The 17,180-nt window shown below is 42.6% G+C and overlaps 1 protein-coding gene across 50 annotated transcripts in view; it reads right to left on the bottom strand.

Annotated features, from left to right (window-relative positions):
• Positions 1-817: 817 nt before the first annotated feature.
• Positions 818-17,180, bottom strand: part of SORBS1 (sorbin and SH3 domain containing 1) — a 166,668-nt gene continuing 150,305 nt past the window's right edge. For 24 of the 50 annotated variants that reach the window (XM_072994897.2, XM_072994898.2, XM_078390588.1 and 21 more), the window contains 7 exons: positions 15,087-15,281; positions 10,494-11,231; positions 8,829-8,945; positions 7,670-7,729; positions 6,675-6,865; positions 5,927-6,039; positions 818-4,786 (listed from right to left, as the gene is read on the bottom strand). In XM_072994897.2, coding sequence (XP_072850998.2) covers positions 4,719-4,786; positions 5,927-6,039; positions 6,675-6,865; positions 7,670-7,729; positions 8,829-8,945; positions 10,494-11,231; positions 15,087-15,281 — 1,482 coding nt within the window. In that variant the 3' untranslated portion in view covers positions 818-4,718. The remainder of the gene's footprint in view (positions 4,787-5,926; positions 6,040-6,674; positions 6,866-7,669; positions 7,730-8,828; positions 8,946-10,493; positions 11,232-15,086; positions 15,282-17,180) is intronic. The other 26 variants (XM_078390592.1, XM_078390599.1, XM_078390598.1 and 23 more) reach the window with 10 other exon arrangements.

Below are 17,180 nucleotides of genomic sequence, written 5' to 3'. Positions count from 1 at the left end.
CAGAAAAGTCTTTTTGCTTTTCTTACTTAAGTGGTTGTGTCACTCCCCCCCCCCCCCCCGGTGTGCTTAAAGTTGTTACGAGTGACCTGTGTGCCTGCCATTTGGCAGAAGGCTGGTACCTGTTCAGTTTTTTCAGTTAACAGAAGAGCTACTGTGCAAAGCAAATCTCTTTATGTTGTAAAATAATTACTTTTGACTTTGTATAGGTTTTTTTCAGATGAAATGTGATTCAATCTATGAAGTTGCAAGATATTTTATGACTTTTTCCCCCTGAGGGTGGAAATTTGATCACTAAGTCCTATTATTTTTAAAAACTTAATTTCTTTGTGTTCTGTATGTTCATGGCAACTGCAGGTGTGTATAAAACTGTACAGTTTCAGAAATTTATGATACAAATTGTGTACATAAAACATTAATTTAAAATTGTTTACTAATTTTCATATTTGATCCCTCCTTCCAAATAAAAGCAATGCTTTCATACTTTGTAGTAACTTCATTTTGAGTCAGATGGCACATTTGAGAATGGATTCTTAAGGAAGTCCTACCTAATAATTGATGAAGATAAACTCTTAATGTTTTCCTAATAAGGAGAAATGTTGCATATGACTGATCATGTTTGCCGGTATTGCTAAGATGAAGCACCCTTTGGCTTTCTGAGAACTTGCACAATATGTAATTTTTTTTTTAATTTAGTGAAAATACCAAAAAAAAATGTCTTCCACACTTCTTGGAATATTTCATGCTGGCCTGGTGACATTGTTGCCTATTGAAGTGAAATCTATGCTGGTAGTAACCAATAAAAAGAGGCATCGTCACATCAAGTTGGGCTAATATTTATTAAATCATTTACATGAAGGAACATGCTTTTTAACTCAATATTTTCATTTATTAATTACCAAATAATCCACGGCAATGAGGAAAAAATGCAGGGGTGACTTCTTGCTTTGAAATGTGAGCATGAACACAAATGTATATTAACTAAAAATTCCACTGAGATGGTTACAGACTTCCAATATTATTAAGCATTTGCAGAGTTGGTTAATTTTGTATTGTCCAATCCTATTCATTGTAATGCCACACCTAAACATTGCTGCAACAAATAAAAACTGAAATCAAAAGCATTCATAAGAAGCCCATTATACGAGGATGCCTGTCAATGGAACTTTCTCCTGCACAAACCCACAAGAGTAGTAGGCAACTAATTAATTCCAGTGAAGCTCAAGCATTAACGATCCTTAATATGAAAATGGTTAACTCTCCACCCTGGTGAAAACAGCATGTTGATTTTTTTTTAGTCATAGTTGATTTGTATTTTGCTAATCCCTCTTATTTGATGTAACTGTAAATTCAATAATTACTTGATATAAATAAAAATGGAAAAGTCTTCCTTATGGCCCTTTTTAAAAAAAGCTTTCAATCATATTTTTTAATATAAGATTTGTAAGTCTATACAAAGGCAAATATACATATTTACATTCATATTATTAAAGCACTTCAGTTGACTTTTTGGCTGCTCTGAGGCCAGGTGAGTCAGCAAAAGAGAAATCCTGCTATTTTGGAGCATGGCTAAGATGTCAAAAGGAATTGCACTCATGCTGATAGAGAATTGGTTGCTGTTACTGTAGCTTAAAGTGTATAAAAGCATCAGCATAAAAATATGCACTTTATATTTAATAGTCTTATGTGGAATCCCTTTTCTTTGTAAACCAGACAATTTCGAAAAACAGCAGTTCTGTTTCACAAGAAATTCTAGTTTGGGAAAATGACAGTGAACACTTTGCAGTTTACTCCCAAGTAAGCATGCACAAGGTGCACTGAATTAATTCTGAGAGCTCAAAAGACAAGTAGCTTTGCCATCCGTGCATATTTCCTTTTGTTTTGAACAGGCAGCCAGAAATCACATTAGTTACCAATTCTAGAAAGGCACAATTAGGAATAATTTGTCAGGATGCATCCAAAATTTGGACGGATGCCATGACAGAATCTGGCTTTTTTATTCCGGGATATATGATTATAGTCCTAAATCAGGAGTGTGAGAAATAGAACTATAGAAGAAAATGGAGAACAGCAATATGCAGGGTTTTGTGGGAGCCTTCTTTACTTTGAGTAACACATCACTTTGGCTTAGTCTACTGGTTGATTCCAGCTAGTATGATCTACACCAAGAATTGATGTATCTGACTATCTGTACGTTAAAAAAAAACAAACTCCCTCTGGGAATTAAACCAATTTGGAAGTTTTAAGAAAGAAGCCATGGCAAGAACTACATCACAGTTGTTTTCTAGGCAGCTTCCATCTAGAGCAAACAAACAAGGAAATAGTTCCTCCACAAGGGAATGACGGGGCAGGAATCATACTGAGTAGATGGAGCAGCAGTGCCAATTTCCAGTCTTTCCAAATTTAAGGTGGCTTAAATGCCATTTAGTCTGAATGTGATAAAAGATTTTGGCCAATATCCTGTTTGAAGGAAATCATACATAGAATGTTCCTCTCCACACCCACGTTCTCTTTTAACCCTGCTGTTGCAAGAGGGATCCCAGTAACACACACTCATTGGAGAAACCATAAAATCCCATGGTTTCTGATAGAGCAAACTCTGGACTGTGTACCTGCAAGCCAGCAGTCACTGGGGTAAATATCGGACCATTGCAGACACAAAACACTTAACATTCCACATTTTGAAATAGGATACTGACATTGTTGTTTCCTAACAAATTCAGAGCTCCAAATTTGACTCTTTTCATTCAAGAGCTCCTCTGTCTAAAGTTACACTATCAAGGTGACTGTCTTATTTTCAGCTTTGTTCCTCAACATCAAAAGCCTCTGTGGTGGAGTAGTGGACGAGGACTCTTCCTGCTCTGTAATGAAACCTTGTTTTGGGGGTGGGGCGTGTGTGGAAGCAGTAGTCATAACACTTCCTAAATATCTCATTGTTATGATGGCACGTAACAATAACAATCTGAACATCACCCTATGATGTTTTTAACAATCACTTTTATTACTTGAAATACTGGTACTCTTAGCATGATTTAGTCATACAAGACTAGAAGAGCTAGACTGCTCTGCTGCCAGTTAATAGCCATTAATACTAGGCTGACAGGACAAATACTTCCAAAGTTCTGATAGATTTTTGATTTTCCAAGCCTCAATTTACAAAAGCAGGCGCTTGTTGGTTTGCCTACTTTGCTTTCACTAAGGGTGCTGTTAGAGGGAGATTTGTCCCACGGTTTGGTCTGGCTTCAAGACAGGCTGATTTGGCCCCTTTTCCAGCAACCACATGGTTTATGGGCCATCTCAAACCAGCACATCCTTGATCCATGCCTAGCTGTACCTTTTTGGATCTTTTCCTGTGTGTGCAGGTGAGATTACTGTGGTTTGGTTTGGTTCCAGAATGTGTGATCATTGGGATTAAACCCCAGCAGATTGCTTTAGCTGCCTGCTTCAACTTTTTCACGATATTGGGGAGCTGAAAGCTTTTTGCTCCCTCACGGAGGGGGGGGGAGAGGAAACAATTTGTGAGTTTTGTTTTGTTTTTTGTTTTTGCAAAGCTCTTGTATGGCAATGTTGATGTACTATGCCACTCAGAACAAGCTTTTTCCTGCTCCTTCTGGAGGAGGGGACAAGGAGGGGGATTTGTTATTGTTCCTTTCCTTTCCTTTTTAACTTTCCCTTTAAAGGGAAAGGGAAGGGCAAAACAGGCTCACTCGAGGTATGATGTGGTTTTACATTCAAGAACTGCAACAAATGGCATAACGTCAACCCTATTTATCCTGATCTCACCTGCTCCAATTCGGCTGTCTAGTCACACCCTAAGATTGGATAACTCAACTTACTTTCCATCACGCTTGACAAGCCCAGACGCTAGGGGTGATGGAACTGGAAGTTTGGATGTGAGAGGGTGGTTTTCAACATCAGTAGGGTCGCAGGCTTCTTCTGTGAATTATAATGAGCAGAAGAAAGCAAGAAGAAAGAGGAGCTGTAAAGGGAGAGAATAGTTGAAATAGGGAAGCAGACCTTCTGGAAGCCTGTGAAGGATTTACATAGTTTTGTAAGAATTGAAAACCTTTGGGGGAGGGGGAACAGTTCTTCGGGTGCAAGACTCCAAGATATTACTTGCTGTACCTTTTCAGGGAATACAGAAAATCTGATTATATATAGTAAATGTGCCTTTCCACAAGGAAGTCGTTACCTCTTAGCTGCTTCAAGGTGCTGATTCTGCAGGAAGGGAATGAGAACTGCAAGGAGTTTAGATGGGGTGAGCTCTTAGCTTCAACCTCTGCCAGCCAGACTGCAGTCAAAAAGAGTCTATAACCAAAAAATACACTTAAATATTCGCATTGTTCTTGCCTTCTACCACAAACAATATTTCACTCCATTCTGTTGCTTTCCACAGTTTTGCTGTAGAGATTAAATACTCAATATTGACTGAAAGCTAAGCCTTGTGGCATCACTCGCTAGAGGATAAAAATACATACAAACACAGCACTGTAAAAAGGCTCGATGCTTGCTTCTCCTCTCTTCTGGCCAACCTCCACAGGATCAGGGGGGGCTTTGCCTCAGTCTGACACTTTACCACATTCCATGTCCTCTTCTCATTTCCTCTGCTACATTCATTGAATTCTCTTTTCTGAAGACTTTTTTAAAAAAACACAATTTCAAATCCAGGTCCACTTCTCTCTTTCTGTCTCCTGGTGAAATCAACAGGCTAGCAATGGCTTTTAAAGGGATACAAGCTTCACATAGTTGCCTGGGAAAGTACCAAACTGTCGTGTTCTCCTAGATGTGCCTATTGAGAAATAAAACAAGAAGACGTGAGAGATGGATCACACCAGATGACTACGACCCAACCATGTTCTAACTGGAGATGACTGTTTGTAACTGTCATGTACCTTTTGGCTTCATGAAAAAGATCCACCACACATCATGCTGTAGTGTTTACATGTGAAAGGTCCCAGATGAACTGTTGGTCCCAGACAAAAACTTCCTAACTCTTAGAGCAGTACGACAGTGGAACCATTTACCTCGGGAGCTGGTGAGTGCTCCAACACTGGAGGCATTCAAGAAAAACCTAGCTAGTCACCTGGGAGATATGCTTTGATTGTATTCCTACAGTGAGCAAGAGGTTGGACTTGATGGCCTTGTAGGCCCCTTCCAACTTTTCTATGATTCTATGGATAGCTCAGTGGACTAGGTATCTGGCTACGGAGCCAGAAGCTGGGAGTCTGATTCTCTACTGTGCCTCCTTGACAGCATCTGGACTCAATGATCCATAGGGTCTCTTCCAGCTCTGCAGTGGTATAATGACGATATCCAACTCATAATATTTCTAGATAAGGCTAAGAAAGGCTGTTTATACTGAAATACTAAAGTCTGTCGTTAATAAACCTTTTCTAAAGTCATTACAAGTTAACTCCGTGTTTTTAACTCTGTACCTAATTTAGCTCATTGAAGATAATTGGTCAGAACACATGATGATCTCTAACACTCAGGACCATAAAGGTTGCCTACTTCCCTACAGACAAAACTTAAGTTATTTGACAAGCAGCGTGACTCACTAGAATGCAACATCCCACATTGCCTTTAACAAAACCTTGACACCTGCTGGCTGAAATAACAAATAGGCTGATGGGCTACTTGCACCCATTTCTCCTGGAGTTATTATCTCTGAACCAAAAGGCATGGACACCTCTCTTTCACATACTAGACTTCTGTAAAGCATAGTTTAATCTTCTGAAGCTTAAGTATATAAAACTGCAGCTGCTCATGTTAATCTTTTATTTGCCTCTTCACTGTTGACTTTTTATTTGTCAATATTTAGACTAAGCTCGTGGAACAACCATTCTGAGCTGTCACGTGTTGTACAGAACATAATTAATTAATATTTCTCTAATTAAAAAATCAGTCAAAGGAGAGATGATCGTCTTACCAACAAACCAGCCATCATCACACTTCTCCATGACATCTATGATATCTCCATCTTTTAACTCCAGTTCATCATCATTCTGTGGGATATAGCTGTAGAGTGCCTGGTAGCTAAGTCTGAAAATTCACAAAACAGCAAGGACTTTTACAGCAATCGGAGACAATAAACCTGTTTCTGTGAATATTCTTCAGAGGCGATGTCAGTAATGTAAAGAAGACCGAACTGTATTCATGACAAGAGTCTAAACTCTGTCTCTGTCTCCCTGCCCCCAGGCCTTATCCACCATCATTATTTGTTTTGCAAACATTCACAGACAATCAGCTCACTCTCACTTTTATGCGCCAGGACTTGCTGACAAAAAATTTAAAACCTAATATGAGATCAGATGATGATGAAAGATAATCTCCTGGAAGATGATGACACTTCACTAACTCTTACAATCAGGAATGAGAGAAAATAACTCAGGCATTCTAAAAGCATATAATAAGCTGCCACAGACACCTCCCCTTGCATATTAATTTTAAATGACCATAATACTGAAAAGTGCAGGAACTGTTAATATGATAAAAATACTTTTACTGACATCATCCAAGACCCTAGATTCGGTATTAATATTATGTCAATGGAATTATGACAAGTATAAGAGTTAATCAAACTGGAATCTCAATGTTGTATAACCCACTTGGATTTGGGAATGAAAATATGCCTAAATGAAGTACCAACATGAATATGGCAACCCAGACCTACTTACGTATCTTGTGGGGTATGGTTCCTGTCGAGGGTGGTTTCCAGCGGCGGGACATGTGGTTGCTGAGAAATGATGAGAGATGATTTACTGTCATTAAAGAGCCCCTTGTGACAAGAGACAAGAGGCTGAGAAATTGTGCTGCAGTAATGAACGGACTTTTCAGCAATGTTTAAGATCTCATTGCAAACAGTTTCCTGGAAGGTAGTAGATATTGGGCAGCATTGACATCCAAGAAAGGAAACCCAGAGGACAGCAAACAGGGGAAGGGAAGGGGGAAGAGTCAGTACGTGACGGGACGGACAGTCCAGGTGGAGCACAGAGGCCGAGCAGGGCAACAGAGCGGGAGATCCAGGCACAAATTCCAGGCAGCAGAGTGAAGAAGAAATCCAGGTTGTAAGCATGGAGAAACAGAGGCAAGACACAGAAGAATTTGCTATTTAGTTTTAGATTTTATAACCACGGAGCAATAAAAGAAACTGCAATTAGTCAGTAAAAGCCTCCCATTCACCAATGCCAGTTTTCAGTTTTCAGTACATTTCCAAAGACAGTTCTCACATGCAACTGAAGCTCTCCCTCATGGCTACGTATGCCTATCTGCTCTGGTTCTCTTTATTCAGGGCTGCATCTCTTTCAATCACAAGGGTGACAGACAACACTGCTTGGCCCTGCCCAGCACGGCAGGGCTGCTGGCCAGGTCTGTGAGAGGCACTGTGCATTGATTGGCCGAGCCTCCCAATGGCAGGAAGCCACAGCTGGTGTAGCTTTTCAGAAGCTGGGTGTTTGTAATGGCATCCCTCTCAACTAGCTCTGCCTGTGCTTTGGCTTACTCTCACTGAGCTGATGCTGGCCAAACAGCGAGCGCTGAAAAAAATTGGCTCTTTCATCAGGATGGCTGGCTGTTGGGGACCACGGTGTCAGAAAGCAAGGTGAGAGATGCTTGAAGCTGTTAAAAGGCTGGCTAAAGAAAAGCTGCAGATATGAATCTCAGGTGATCTTACCACATAGGTCTTTTCTGATTCTGTGAGATCTGGTCCTGGCCTCAATGACTGATGAGAAGGCTGCATGATCACCAAAGTACATGATAAGGAAGACATTTTAGCACATGTGCTACTAAGTCTGATTCAGATCTTATGAGCAAAGCAACGTAAAAATGGAGGAGGGAGAAGATGAAAATTAATATTCACCACTGGCATCAGAGAACTGAATGAAGTTAAATGTTGCACTGTGACTGCGACAAGAAAGATCAGAAGCAGGGAGGAGAGAATGGAATGAGGGATTAGCAGCACAGAGACAGACGGTCAACAATATTATGAGGCTACTCTTTTTCTTTTTCTTTTTGTGCGTGGGAGGAGCGGGGCTAATGTAGATGGATTAAACCTATGGTAAAGTCCTGCACTTTCCTGCTATTTTCTTACGGGCAATGCTTTTGTTTTACAAACCATGGTGTATATGTCTTCGTGAGCAAGCAAGTGAGCAAACGGAGAGGTTGGGCAACTCCCAGAGGCACGAAAAGTTATGTGTGCATCTCTTTACAAGAAAAATCCACTTCACACCACTTTGTGGCTGAAGGGAGCAATTCTGCTTATGCTTGTTTGCTTGTTTGCTCACTCCTCTTGAGTTGTTTTCCAAGAGAGTTTTGGTAGGGAAACAACCTAAAATAGCTGAAGGGAGACTCAAAACATGATGAAAATGCCCCCTATCCTCCTCAAAGGCACAGGGGGACCTTGTAAGCAATTAAAAAAAAAATTAAAGAACTGGCGGGAGAACGTGGGGTGCTGGAGGCCACATGGAGGACCCTATGGGCCACCTGAAGCCCACCAACTACATCCTGCCCACTGAATGGGGCATTAGCGTGGGTCTCTCTCTTTACAACTAGAAAGATGATGGAGTATCAATAGCTAGGCTTTAATGCAAAAATGGCAACTCAGTGCCTCTCCAGGCATTGTTGATCTCCAACCCCAGCCAGCAAAGGGCAGTGAGGAACAGTTGCTGTTTTATAGTAGCATGTTGTCAAATTTGTTGGACCTGTTGTTCGGATGTTCTCCATCCAGATAAATGCAAAAGATGCACCTGATCCTAGATTAAGCAAAATCTAAGTTATCACAAAAAGAGCATGAAACGTCAAAATTTTTAAATCCCAACCCCTGCCCTGGTTACCTGTGGTATGTTGACCCTGCATGTGAGTCTGGGAGGTAGTTGTGTTCTAACAGCAAAGGAAGAAATTGCAGAGGGAGACAGAAGAGCAGTTGGAGAGAGTGGTTTTGCATTTGCAGACTTTCAAAAGGAAGGAAAAGTTGGTCAGTGAAGAGCAGTGCCCTATGAGCAACATCATTATAGTAAACATGTTCTTACAATAAAGAGTCTGCCACAATGTGACACAAACAGATCAAATGCAAAAAGCAACCATGTATTTTAAAATGTGTCTGTCCTATGTTAGTTCTGCAGGATTCATGCGTTCTCAGTGACTGTTAGGCCAATGATTTAGCTCAGCTATAAACAGAAATCACCTAATATCCATGGGGAGATACAGCTACTTAGTGGCTTAAATCAGCTTCTTTCATGCTCCAAACAATATTCTCAATCAATATGTGACATGTGACTCCAGCTCAACTTGTAGAAGGTTACCTTCTCCCCTCCTCATACCAATAGGTTAGCTGTTTTCCAGTTTATGACCCACTTCTTTCTATTCCTTTAAAATACTTCTCCCCTTCTTTTCTTTTCCTTAATTTTCTGTTCTGAGCAGGCCTCCTGAACCCCAGCCAAATGTATCCATGCCCTGAAATGCACGAGGGGTACTAGGCAGACCAGAAGAGAGTGCCTAATGGTGCCTGACGAGGGCACAGCCTGATGGAAGGGGGAGGTATCATTATTGGCCAAACTTTTCAAACCAAGTAATAAACAGTCTGACACCTCACCTTCAGATTTTAGCAAGCTAAGCCAGTTTATCTTTAATAAGGTTACCTAGTTTTTCTTTCATTTTTACAGTGGTCCATTAAAATAGCTCACAGTAAATTTTATATATTTATTTATCGCAGAATCTTTAAACTGCAGAGCTGGAAGGGACTCTATGGATCATCGAGTCCAGCCCTTGCCAAGGAGGCACAGTGGAGAATCGAACTGCCAACCTCTGGCTCCACAGCCAGGGGCCTAAGCCACTGAGCTACTGTGCAGTCAATTTGTCTGTCTGTCTGTCTGTCTGTCTGTCTATATCTATCTATCTATCTATCTATCTATCTATCTATCTATCTATCTATCTATCTATCTATCTATCTATCTATCTATCTATCTATCTATCTATCTATCTATCTATCTATCTATCTATCTATCTATCTATCTCATTTACTGCACACTATGCTCAAAACTATATGGTTTTTTCCCTCTCCATGTTACCCTCACAACAACTGCGTAGGTAAAATTAGGCTCACTGGCCCAGTGAGTTTCACAGGTAAGTGGGGAACATGCGCTAGTACTCTAACCATTCCATCTCACTGTCTCCCAAATAAACACCCCAAAGCTTCCACATTCATTCTCCACATCCTTGAGAGGCAAAACATTTGAACTCCAAACCTGTGTGAAACCCTATGGTACCAACCCATACCACAGCAGGACCCACCCAAAATAACCCTCATTCTGTTAATTCCTTAGATCTTCCAAATCAACAGAATGTGTTATCATCAAGCTAAAAAAAGAGAAAAAAAACTACAGAATTTATTTGCTACAACCATGCGTAACCGAGGCTGGTTAATACGTGGCATCCTGCTCAACCCACTAATAAAACCATGTAAATTGCAGGAGTACAACACACACATGCAGAAAAAGTACCTTAACAGCCCTGTTTTGATTCTCCCTCTGTTCAACATGTTTATAACTGCACATCTCCCTTTTGCGGGGGCCATCTCCCTGCTCCTGACATAGTCTCCTCTCCTCAGAAATGTGAAGAGATTTCTTTTGTGGGCTAACACTTTTCTCCAGCTCTGAAAGGCTCCCAACTCTAGGGATATCAGGAACGCCACTGTGCTCTTTGCTGGCTGTCAAGCAATCCTCCCTGTCAGGGCTTCGTCTGACTCCTCTCCTCTTCTGCAACTTGTCTTGGTGGTCAGCTCCATCACTGGGCTCTGAAAGGAAGCTACTGGGGCTCCCAACTAGCGAGTAAGGCGAATTACAGTTGCTCGTGTGAGAAGGGGACCTGGCAAACTTTTCCTCACTTTGCAGAGTTGTCAGACTAACGTTCTGAACGGACAGCTGAGACTCCCACGGGGAAGGAGGCAGTGGGGAAACAAAAGAGGTAGGTGTTGAGGAGCTGGAGATGTTAGAAGGGTGAAGGCTAATGGAAGGCGAGGGGCTCGCCACTGCGGAGGGGATGAGATAATCCATGTTGCAGAGAGAAGCATCAGGAAGAGGTGGCAAAGGAGGGGTTATGGCTGGTGTGTGGCTATAGGATGGTCCCAAAGTCAGAGAAATCCATTCTGAGGTGACGGCCTGCAATTCAGGAGATATGGCTGGGCGAGCAAAGGGCAATGGCGGTGGGGTTGGTGTGAAAAGCAACTCAGAGCTGTGAGACTTCAAGAACACACACACAAAGAAAGAAAAGAAAAAGGGAAAGAAAAAAAAGAGAAAGAAAAGTTACTTATTCTTTTTTTAAAAAAAATCTAAAGTAAAGGAAAAACAGCAAAAGAAATATGGAGAAAAATGGAAAAGTTAGAGCATAGCTGAATACAGAGGTGGCAGAATCAAATGTCCAGGACTCTAATAGCCATAGCATTTGCTGGCTCGTGTGTAGGGCTCCAGGAATGGTGGTGGCACTTACCCTCCGTTCCCTATTGTCCCAATGCACTTGGAGGTTTACTAGACCAGAGGATTTTGCAAGCACAGGCTCTGAATTGCCATTACAAAGCCCTTTGCAGTCCTCCTTCGAATTCAACACATGAAGGTCTAGGATGCTGCTGGGTGCAAGGGGGTGCCTGGGGGAAAGGCTTACACGTGCCCACATCTCTCCCCCCCCCATCCCTTTAGCCCTACATGGGCTTCTTCCACGTCTCTGTTGTTTCTACTATGCTCTCTCTGGGGCACAAACCAGAAAGAGTCCACAACCTCCCACTGAAAGAGCACTGCTCTGGGAACTAAAGGGTGTGCCATCTGTCTGGTTGATTGCAAAACCTGGTCATCATCCTCATACACCTCTGAATGGAAATTCCACTCTTTGTCTACAGTATGACACAGATTAAAGAGAAAGGATCTAGAGAGGAAACAAGTCGTTACCCAGGTCCTGAAACACTGGAAGTTTCCTTCTACACACACTCTGCAAACACTAAAAGGATTGGACTCCACACCCCTTGCATACAGAAAGAACTCGTTGTATCCAGAAAGGAACCCTGTTAAGGCAGCTTAGCATAGTTTAGGACCCTGCCATGCAAAGGGATCTGGGGCCAATAAGGATCATCCCTCATAAGAAGAAGCAGTAGCTCTGCACATATACATTTGCCACGTTGGTGGAACGTACATGCTTCCTCACACATTTTTTTTTCAGTCCATGAGGGTAAAGCTCAGACTCTGGATTTATCTTATTTCTGGGGCCTGCATGTTATGCTTAATCTTTCACCCAGAAAAAAAAGGTGAAACATAGCACTTCAAGTTCATATATTTATATTTATATATTCATATTTATATATTTAGTCATATGTTTTTATTAATTATGAGTTTGTTCAAGAGAACTGTTATACCATTTTAAATCATTCTCAGAATGTTATTCTGTTCACCAATCAGATGATTATGTGCATTATCAATTCATCAAACCACAGAACCAATAAAAACATGTGACCGTGTAGAATCAAAGACTTGGGGAGAGATGTCATCCATTCAGTCCAGCCCCTTCATGCACGAAATCCAGGGCCACAGGAACCCTACAGCTCATCTGACAAGGCACCGTGAACATGATTCCCACTCCTCCAGGTAACTGATCACACTGCCCCACTCACTGTTCTTCCTGTCAGAACATTTCCCCTAATATTTAACCGAAAAGTGTCTCCACATAACTTCCGCCTGTTAAATCTAGACCTGTTTCTGCAGGCTTGTGCACCAGCAAAGAGCATGGCTTATAACATCTGGGAGACAGGATTTTAGCAAAAAATAGATTTTAGGGTACATTAGGAAGCCCAACTCTGTTCCCCTTCAGTGCATACGCTGTCTCACTCTCTGTCTCAGTCCTTGGACTGCCAAAGCAGAATAGTAAAGATGAGTAAAGAGGATGATGAGACTCTAGCAGCTCACGGTGGAAGAAGCAAGAAGCATGGCAGTATAGCAATAAGCCCTTCAAGAACCACAGTAACAGCTAAGTCACCTCTTCTAGGGGGCACAGATGAGAGTAGAGGGGCAGCAAGGGGACCGAAAGGCAAACTGCTGCTGAACTCTGGCAGGAATCACAGAGGAGAGATCCCTGGGAATATGGGGCTCATCCTCTCTGTGGTGTTATCCCCAGCTGCTCTAGGGTTTGGGCTGAGTCCTTGTGGTGCTTTTTGCTTCAGATCTGAATAGATCATTTGCATGCTGGCATTCGCACATAGGGAGAGCATTTGTTGCTAGATGTGCTGAAGTATAAAGGGTTGTTCCAGTACCACATACATCCAGCTAGTTGCCTAAAGTCTCAGTTCTCTGCACAGACGGCTGTCCCCTTCTGCTTATCTTGTCTACCCCTCCTGGCCTGCATCACTCTTCCCTCCACTTCCCTCCTTTACTCATCCATCATTCTCGAGCCTTCTTGTTTTTAATGCAAAGCTTTTTAAAAAAATCTTAACTTCTGTGCAATAGTACATAAGTGATGACATTAAAAATAAATAGATAAAGGAAGAACATGGGAGCAGTTGATATTCCAAGAAAACTCAAAAGCAGTGGCAGTAAGGCATGGAGGGTGGAGAATGTCCAGTAGGAAAATGCCCATAGTGAAACACCATCAAATGACAGATGCTCACCACGCACACAGATCAGCACTCACCCCCCCCCCATGAGCAGATTCTGCATTGGAGCAAGGCAGAGCAGGGCAGAAAAACAATATTACTACCACCCAGCAGTGGAATAAAAAAGCACAGTTTTCTGTTCTGCTTTGACTCTGTTGATGCTAGTTTCAGCCTTGGATTTTGTGGGCATTGGAGTGCAATATCTTTATCATGGGTGCAGGAAAACTTAAATAAATGTTCAGTGTGGACAGATCCATGGAGAAGAAAACAAATGTGAATCGAAGGAAAATTGGGGGGGGGGGGGAAGAGGACAATGTGCATAATATTTGCTGCCTTTCCTGAAAGGCTAAGGAAGGATGTGAGGGCCTAATCGGTATCAGAGGCTTTCCTAGAATGTGTAGCTAGCCCCTCCCCAGATAGCTGCTAATTGTAAATTCTATTGTAAAAACTGGGGAGTTTTTTAAAAAAACAAACATCCTGCCTTAGGAGGCTGGGGGGGGGGGGGAGAAGACAGAGATCCTGTTCTGCCAGAAGGCTGAGGGTACAAGCTGCAAGAACAGAACTCAAATCAGACCAACAGAAACACAAAGCATCCTTTTTTGGTTGTTTGATTCTGAATTCATTTCTTTTTGCTAGTAGATTATGGGTATAAGTAAGAAATTACAGAACTTGAGTCAGATCAATAGGGGGGGGAAAAAGATAAACCTAGAAATTTTGCTCAAAGTCACAGCAACAGACATCTATAGGCTCATAAAAATAACTGTTAACAATGAAAGTTAACTTAATCATTTATAAGACAAACTAAAGAAACAAAAAACTAAAAAAGCTCTCTACTAACAATGGTATCAGTCAACTTTTTTTTTAGCTTTGCACAAACAGTGAAACAAATTCCACTTAAAGCAATGCTACCCTATTAAGATTTTTTTCCTTTTCTTTTAGCAACTGGAGCTGGATTCAAATATTTCATGTCCCAAAACATGTTTTTTTTTCTGAATGACGTGCACTCCCACTTTGCATGATAACTATTGGTGTAAGTTGTCCCCAACTCAAGACTAAAGGAGAGTGGCTTGATGTTAATCTATGATGTTGCTTTTTATGCTGCGACTGAAATCATAGGGCCTAGTCATCTGAAGCTCTCAGCACATACTGGTTCTCCTACAGGACAGCCTGAGTAGCATGTGTGGGCAGCAGAATAAAAGTTCCCTTATGAACAACTTTGAAACATGTGAATGGAGCACGCACTACGTTTAGCAACATCCAGAACTCCAGTTCCAGGGAACAGGGTGTTCCTGTCCTGAGATAGTAGTTGGGCATAAATGCAAAGATTGGTCAATGCAAAGATTTGTCATTCAAGCATACAGACAGCAAATGCTCGCTCCTTACTCCCTCTGAATCCTCACTTGGGGGGAACATGGTTTTTATGGAGAATGACATCCTGTAATTTTGGACGGTTTATTTTAGGTACCTGTGGGGAAGTTGTCAGGCTGCGATTCATTGAGTGGGAAACGGGTAGGTTGACACCGTCTTGCGTGTTCCTCAGCACAGGCTGCTTAAGTATATCCACATACGTGACAGGGAAGATGCCTTGGCGACTGGTGCCAATGATTTTTCCTTCATACCAGTTCTCATCCACTTGTCGGATCAGTGTAATCCTCTCACCCTGCCAAAAAAAAAAAAAAAAAACATGATAGCCCACAATAGATGCAAACTTCAGCCTAAGAACTACCCTCTCCAATACTCCTAACTCTCATGACAAAAGTACAGTTCTGAGTGGTCTCTAGGGAAAGGCATACAAAAACTGCTTTTCTGGGAAGCATTTCAAGATGTCTTCCCCTTCACAACTGTCGGTCACTTAGTTTTACTTTGACCATTCTTTTCTGTAGTCTGTATGTTGTCCATTGATGTCATCTTGGGTTCATAAAATTGAAGGCAGAAATAAATAAATAAATAAATAAATAAATAAATAAATAAATAAGTAAGTAAGTAAGTAAGTAAGTAAGTAAGTAAGTAAGTAAGTAAGTAAATAAAAGAAAGAAAGAAAGAAAGAAAGAAAGAAAGAAAGAAAGAAAGAAAGAAAGAAAGAAAGAAAGAAAGAAAGAAAGAAAGAAAGATGAACGCCAGGTCAGTACAAAATAAAACTGCCCTCATCCATGATGTAATTCTGGATGAGGGGGCTGACCTGGCGTGCATTACTGAGACCTGGGTGGGAGAGGAGGGTGGTGTTCCCCTCTCCCAGCTGCGTCCGCCTGGGTACTCGGTCCAGCACCAAGGTCGCTCGGAGGGTCGGGGAGGGGGAGTTGCTATAGTCTATAAGAGTTCTATCTCCTTGACCAGGCTTCCTATCCCTTTGAGAGGAGGTCTCGAGGGCCTGTATTGTGTGTTGGGCTCGCGAGACAGGTTAGGGATTCTGTTGGTGTACCGCCCACCCTGCTGCGTACCAACAGTCTCCCTGCCTGAGCTGACGGAGGTAGTCTCGGACCTGGTGTTGAGGACTCCCAGGCTGTTGGTGCTGGGGGACCTCAACATTCACGCCGAGGCTCCCTTGACTGGGGCGGCTCAGGACTTCATGGCCACCATGACAACCATGGGGCTGTCTCAATGTGTCATCAGCCCAACACATGAGAAGGGCCATACCTTGGACCTGGTTTTCTCAACGGGACTGGAAGATGGTGGTTTGGATGTGGAGGGGTTGGTTGTGACCCCATTGTCATGGTCAGACCACTTCCTGGTCAAGTTTAGTCTATTAGCTTCTTCTTCCCTCTGCAAGGGTGGGGGATCTATTAAGATGATCCGCCCTCGGAGACTAATGGATCCAGATGGATTCCTGAATGCTCTGGGGGATTATCCGTCTGATATGGTCGGCGCTCCTGTCGAAGCTCAGGTCACCCTATGGAATAAGGAGATGACCCGGGCTGTTGACACGATTGCGCCTAAGCGCCCTCTCCCTGCTCGTCGAGCCCAGACAGCCCCTTGGTATACTTCTGAACTGCGGGCGATGAAGCGAGAGGGGAGACGGCTGGAGCGCAGGTGGAGGAAATCCCGCTGGGAGTCCGACCGAACACGACTTAGAGCCCATTATCGGGCCTATTTCGTGGCAATACGGCTGGCGAAACGGCAATATTTCTCCAGCCGTATTGCTTCCTCAGAATGTCGCCCAGCCGAGCTGTTTCGGGTGGTCCAGGATCTTCTTCAACTGGGAAATCCGGTGGAGGTCCTGGACTGCTCATCAGCTCGCTGTGATGAGTTTGCCATCCATTTTGAGGAAAAAATCGCTCAGATTCGCAGTGGGTTGGACTCCACAGTTACTGCAGAATCAGAGGATGTGTCCAGCGCACCGTGCTTTGGTCAGGTATTAATGGATGAGTTTCAATTGTTGAGACCTGAGGATGTGGACAGGGTGCTTGGATCTGTCCGTTCTACCACAACTCCGCTCGACCCTTGCCCATCCTGGCTAATTAGAAGATCAGCCAGGGGGGTTCGCACCTGGGTCCAGGAGGCCGTGAACGCCTCTTTGAGAGAGGGAGTGGTCCCTACCACCTTGAAAGAGGCGGTAATTCGA

This window comes from Pogona vitticeps, chromosome 3 (assembly GCF_051106095.1).
Source record: "Pogona vitticeps strain Pit_001003342236 chromosome 3, PviZW2.1, whole genome shotgun sequence".
In the NCBI taxonomy this organism is placed as follows: domain Eukaryota; kingdom Metazoa; phylum Chordata; class Lepidosauria; order Squamata; family Agamidae; genus Pogona; species Pogona vitticeps.
Note: the sequence above shows the minus strand (reverse complement) of the source record. Positions and strands in the feature narration are given on the sequence as shown.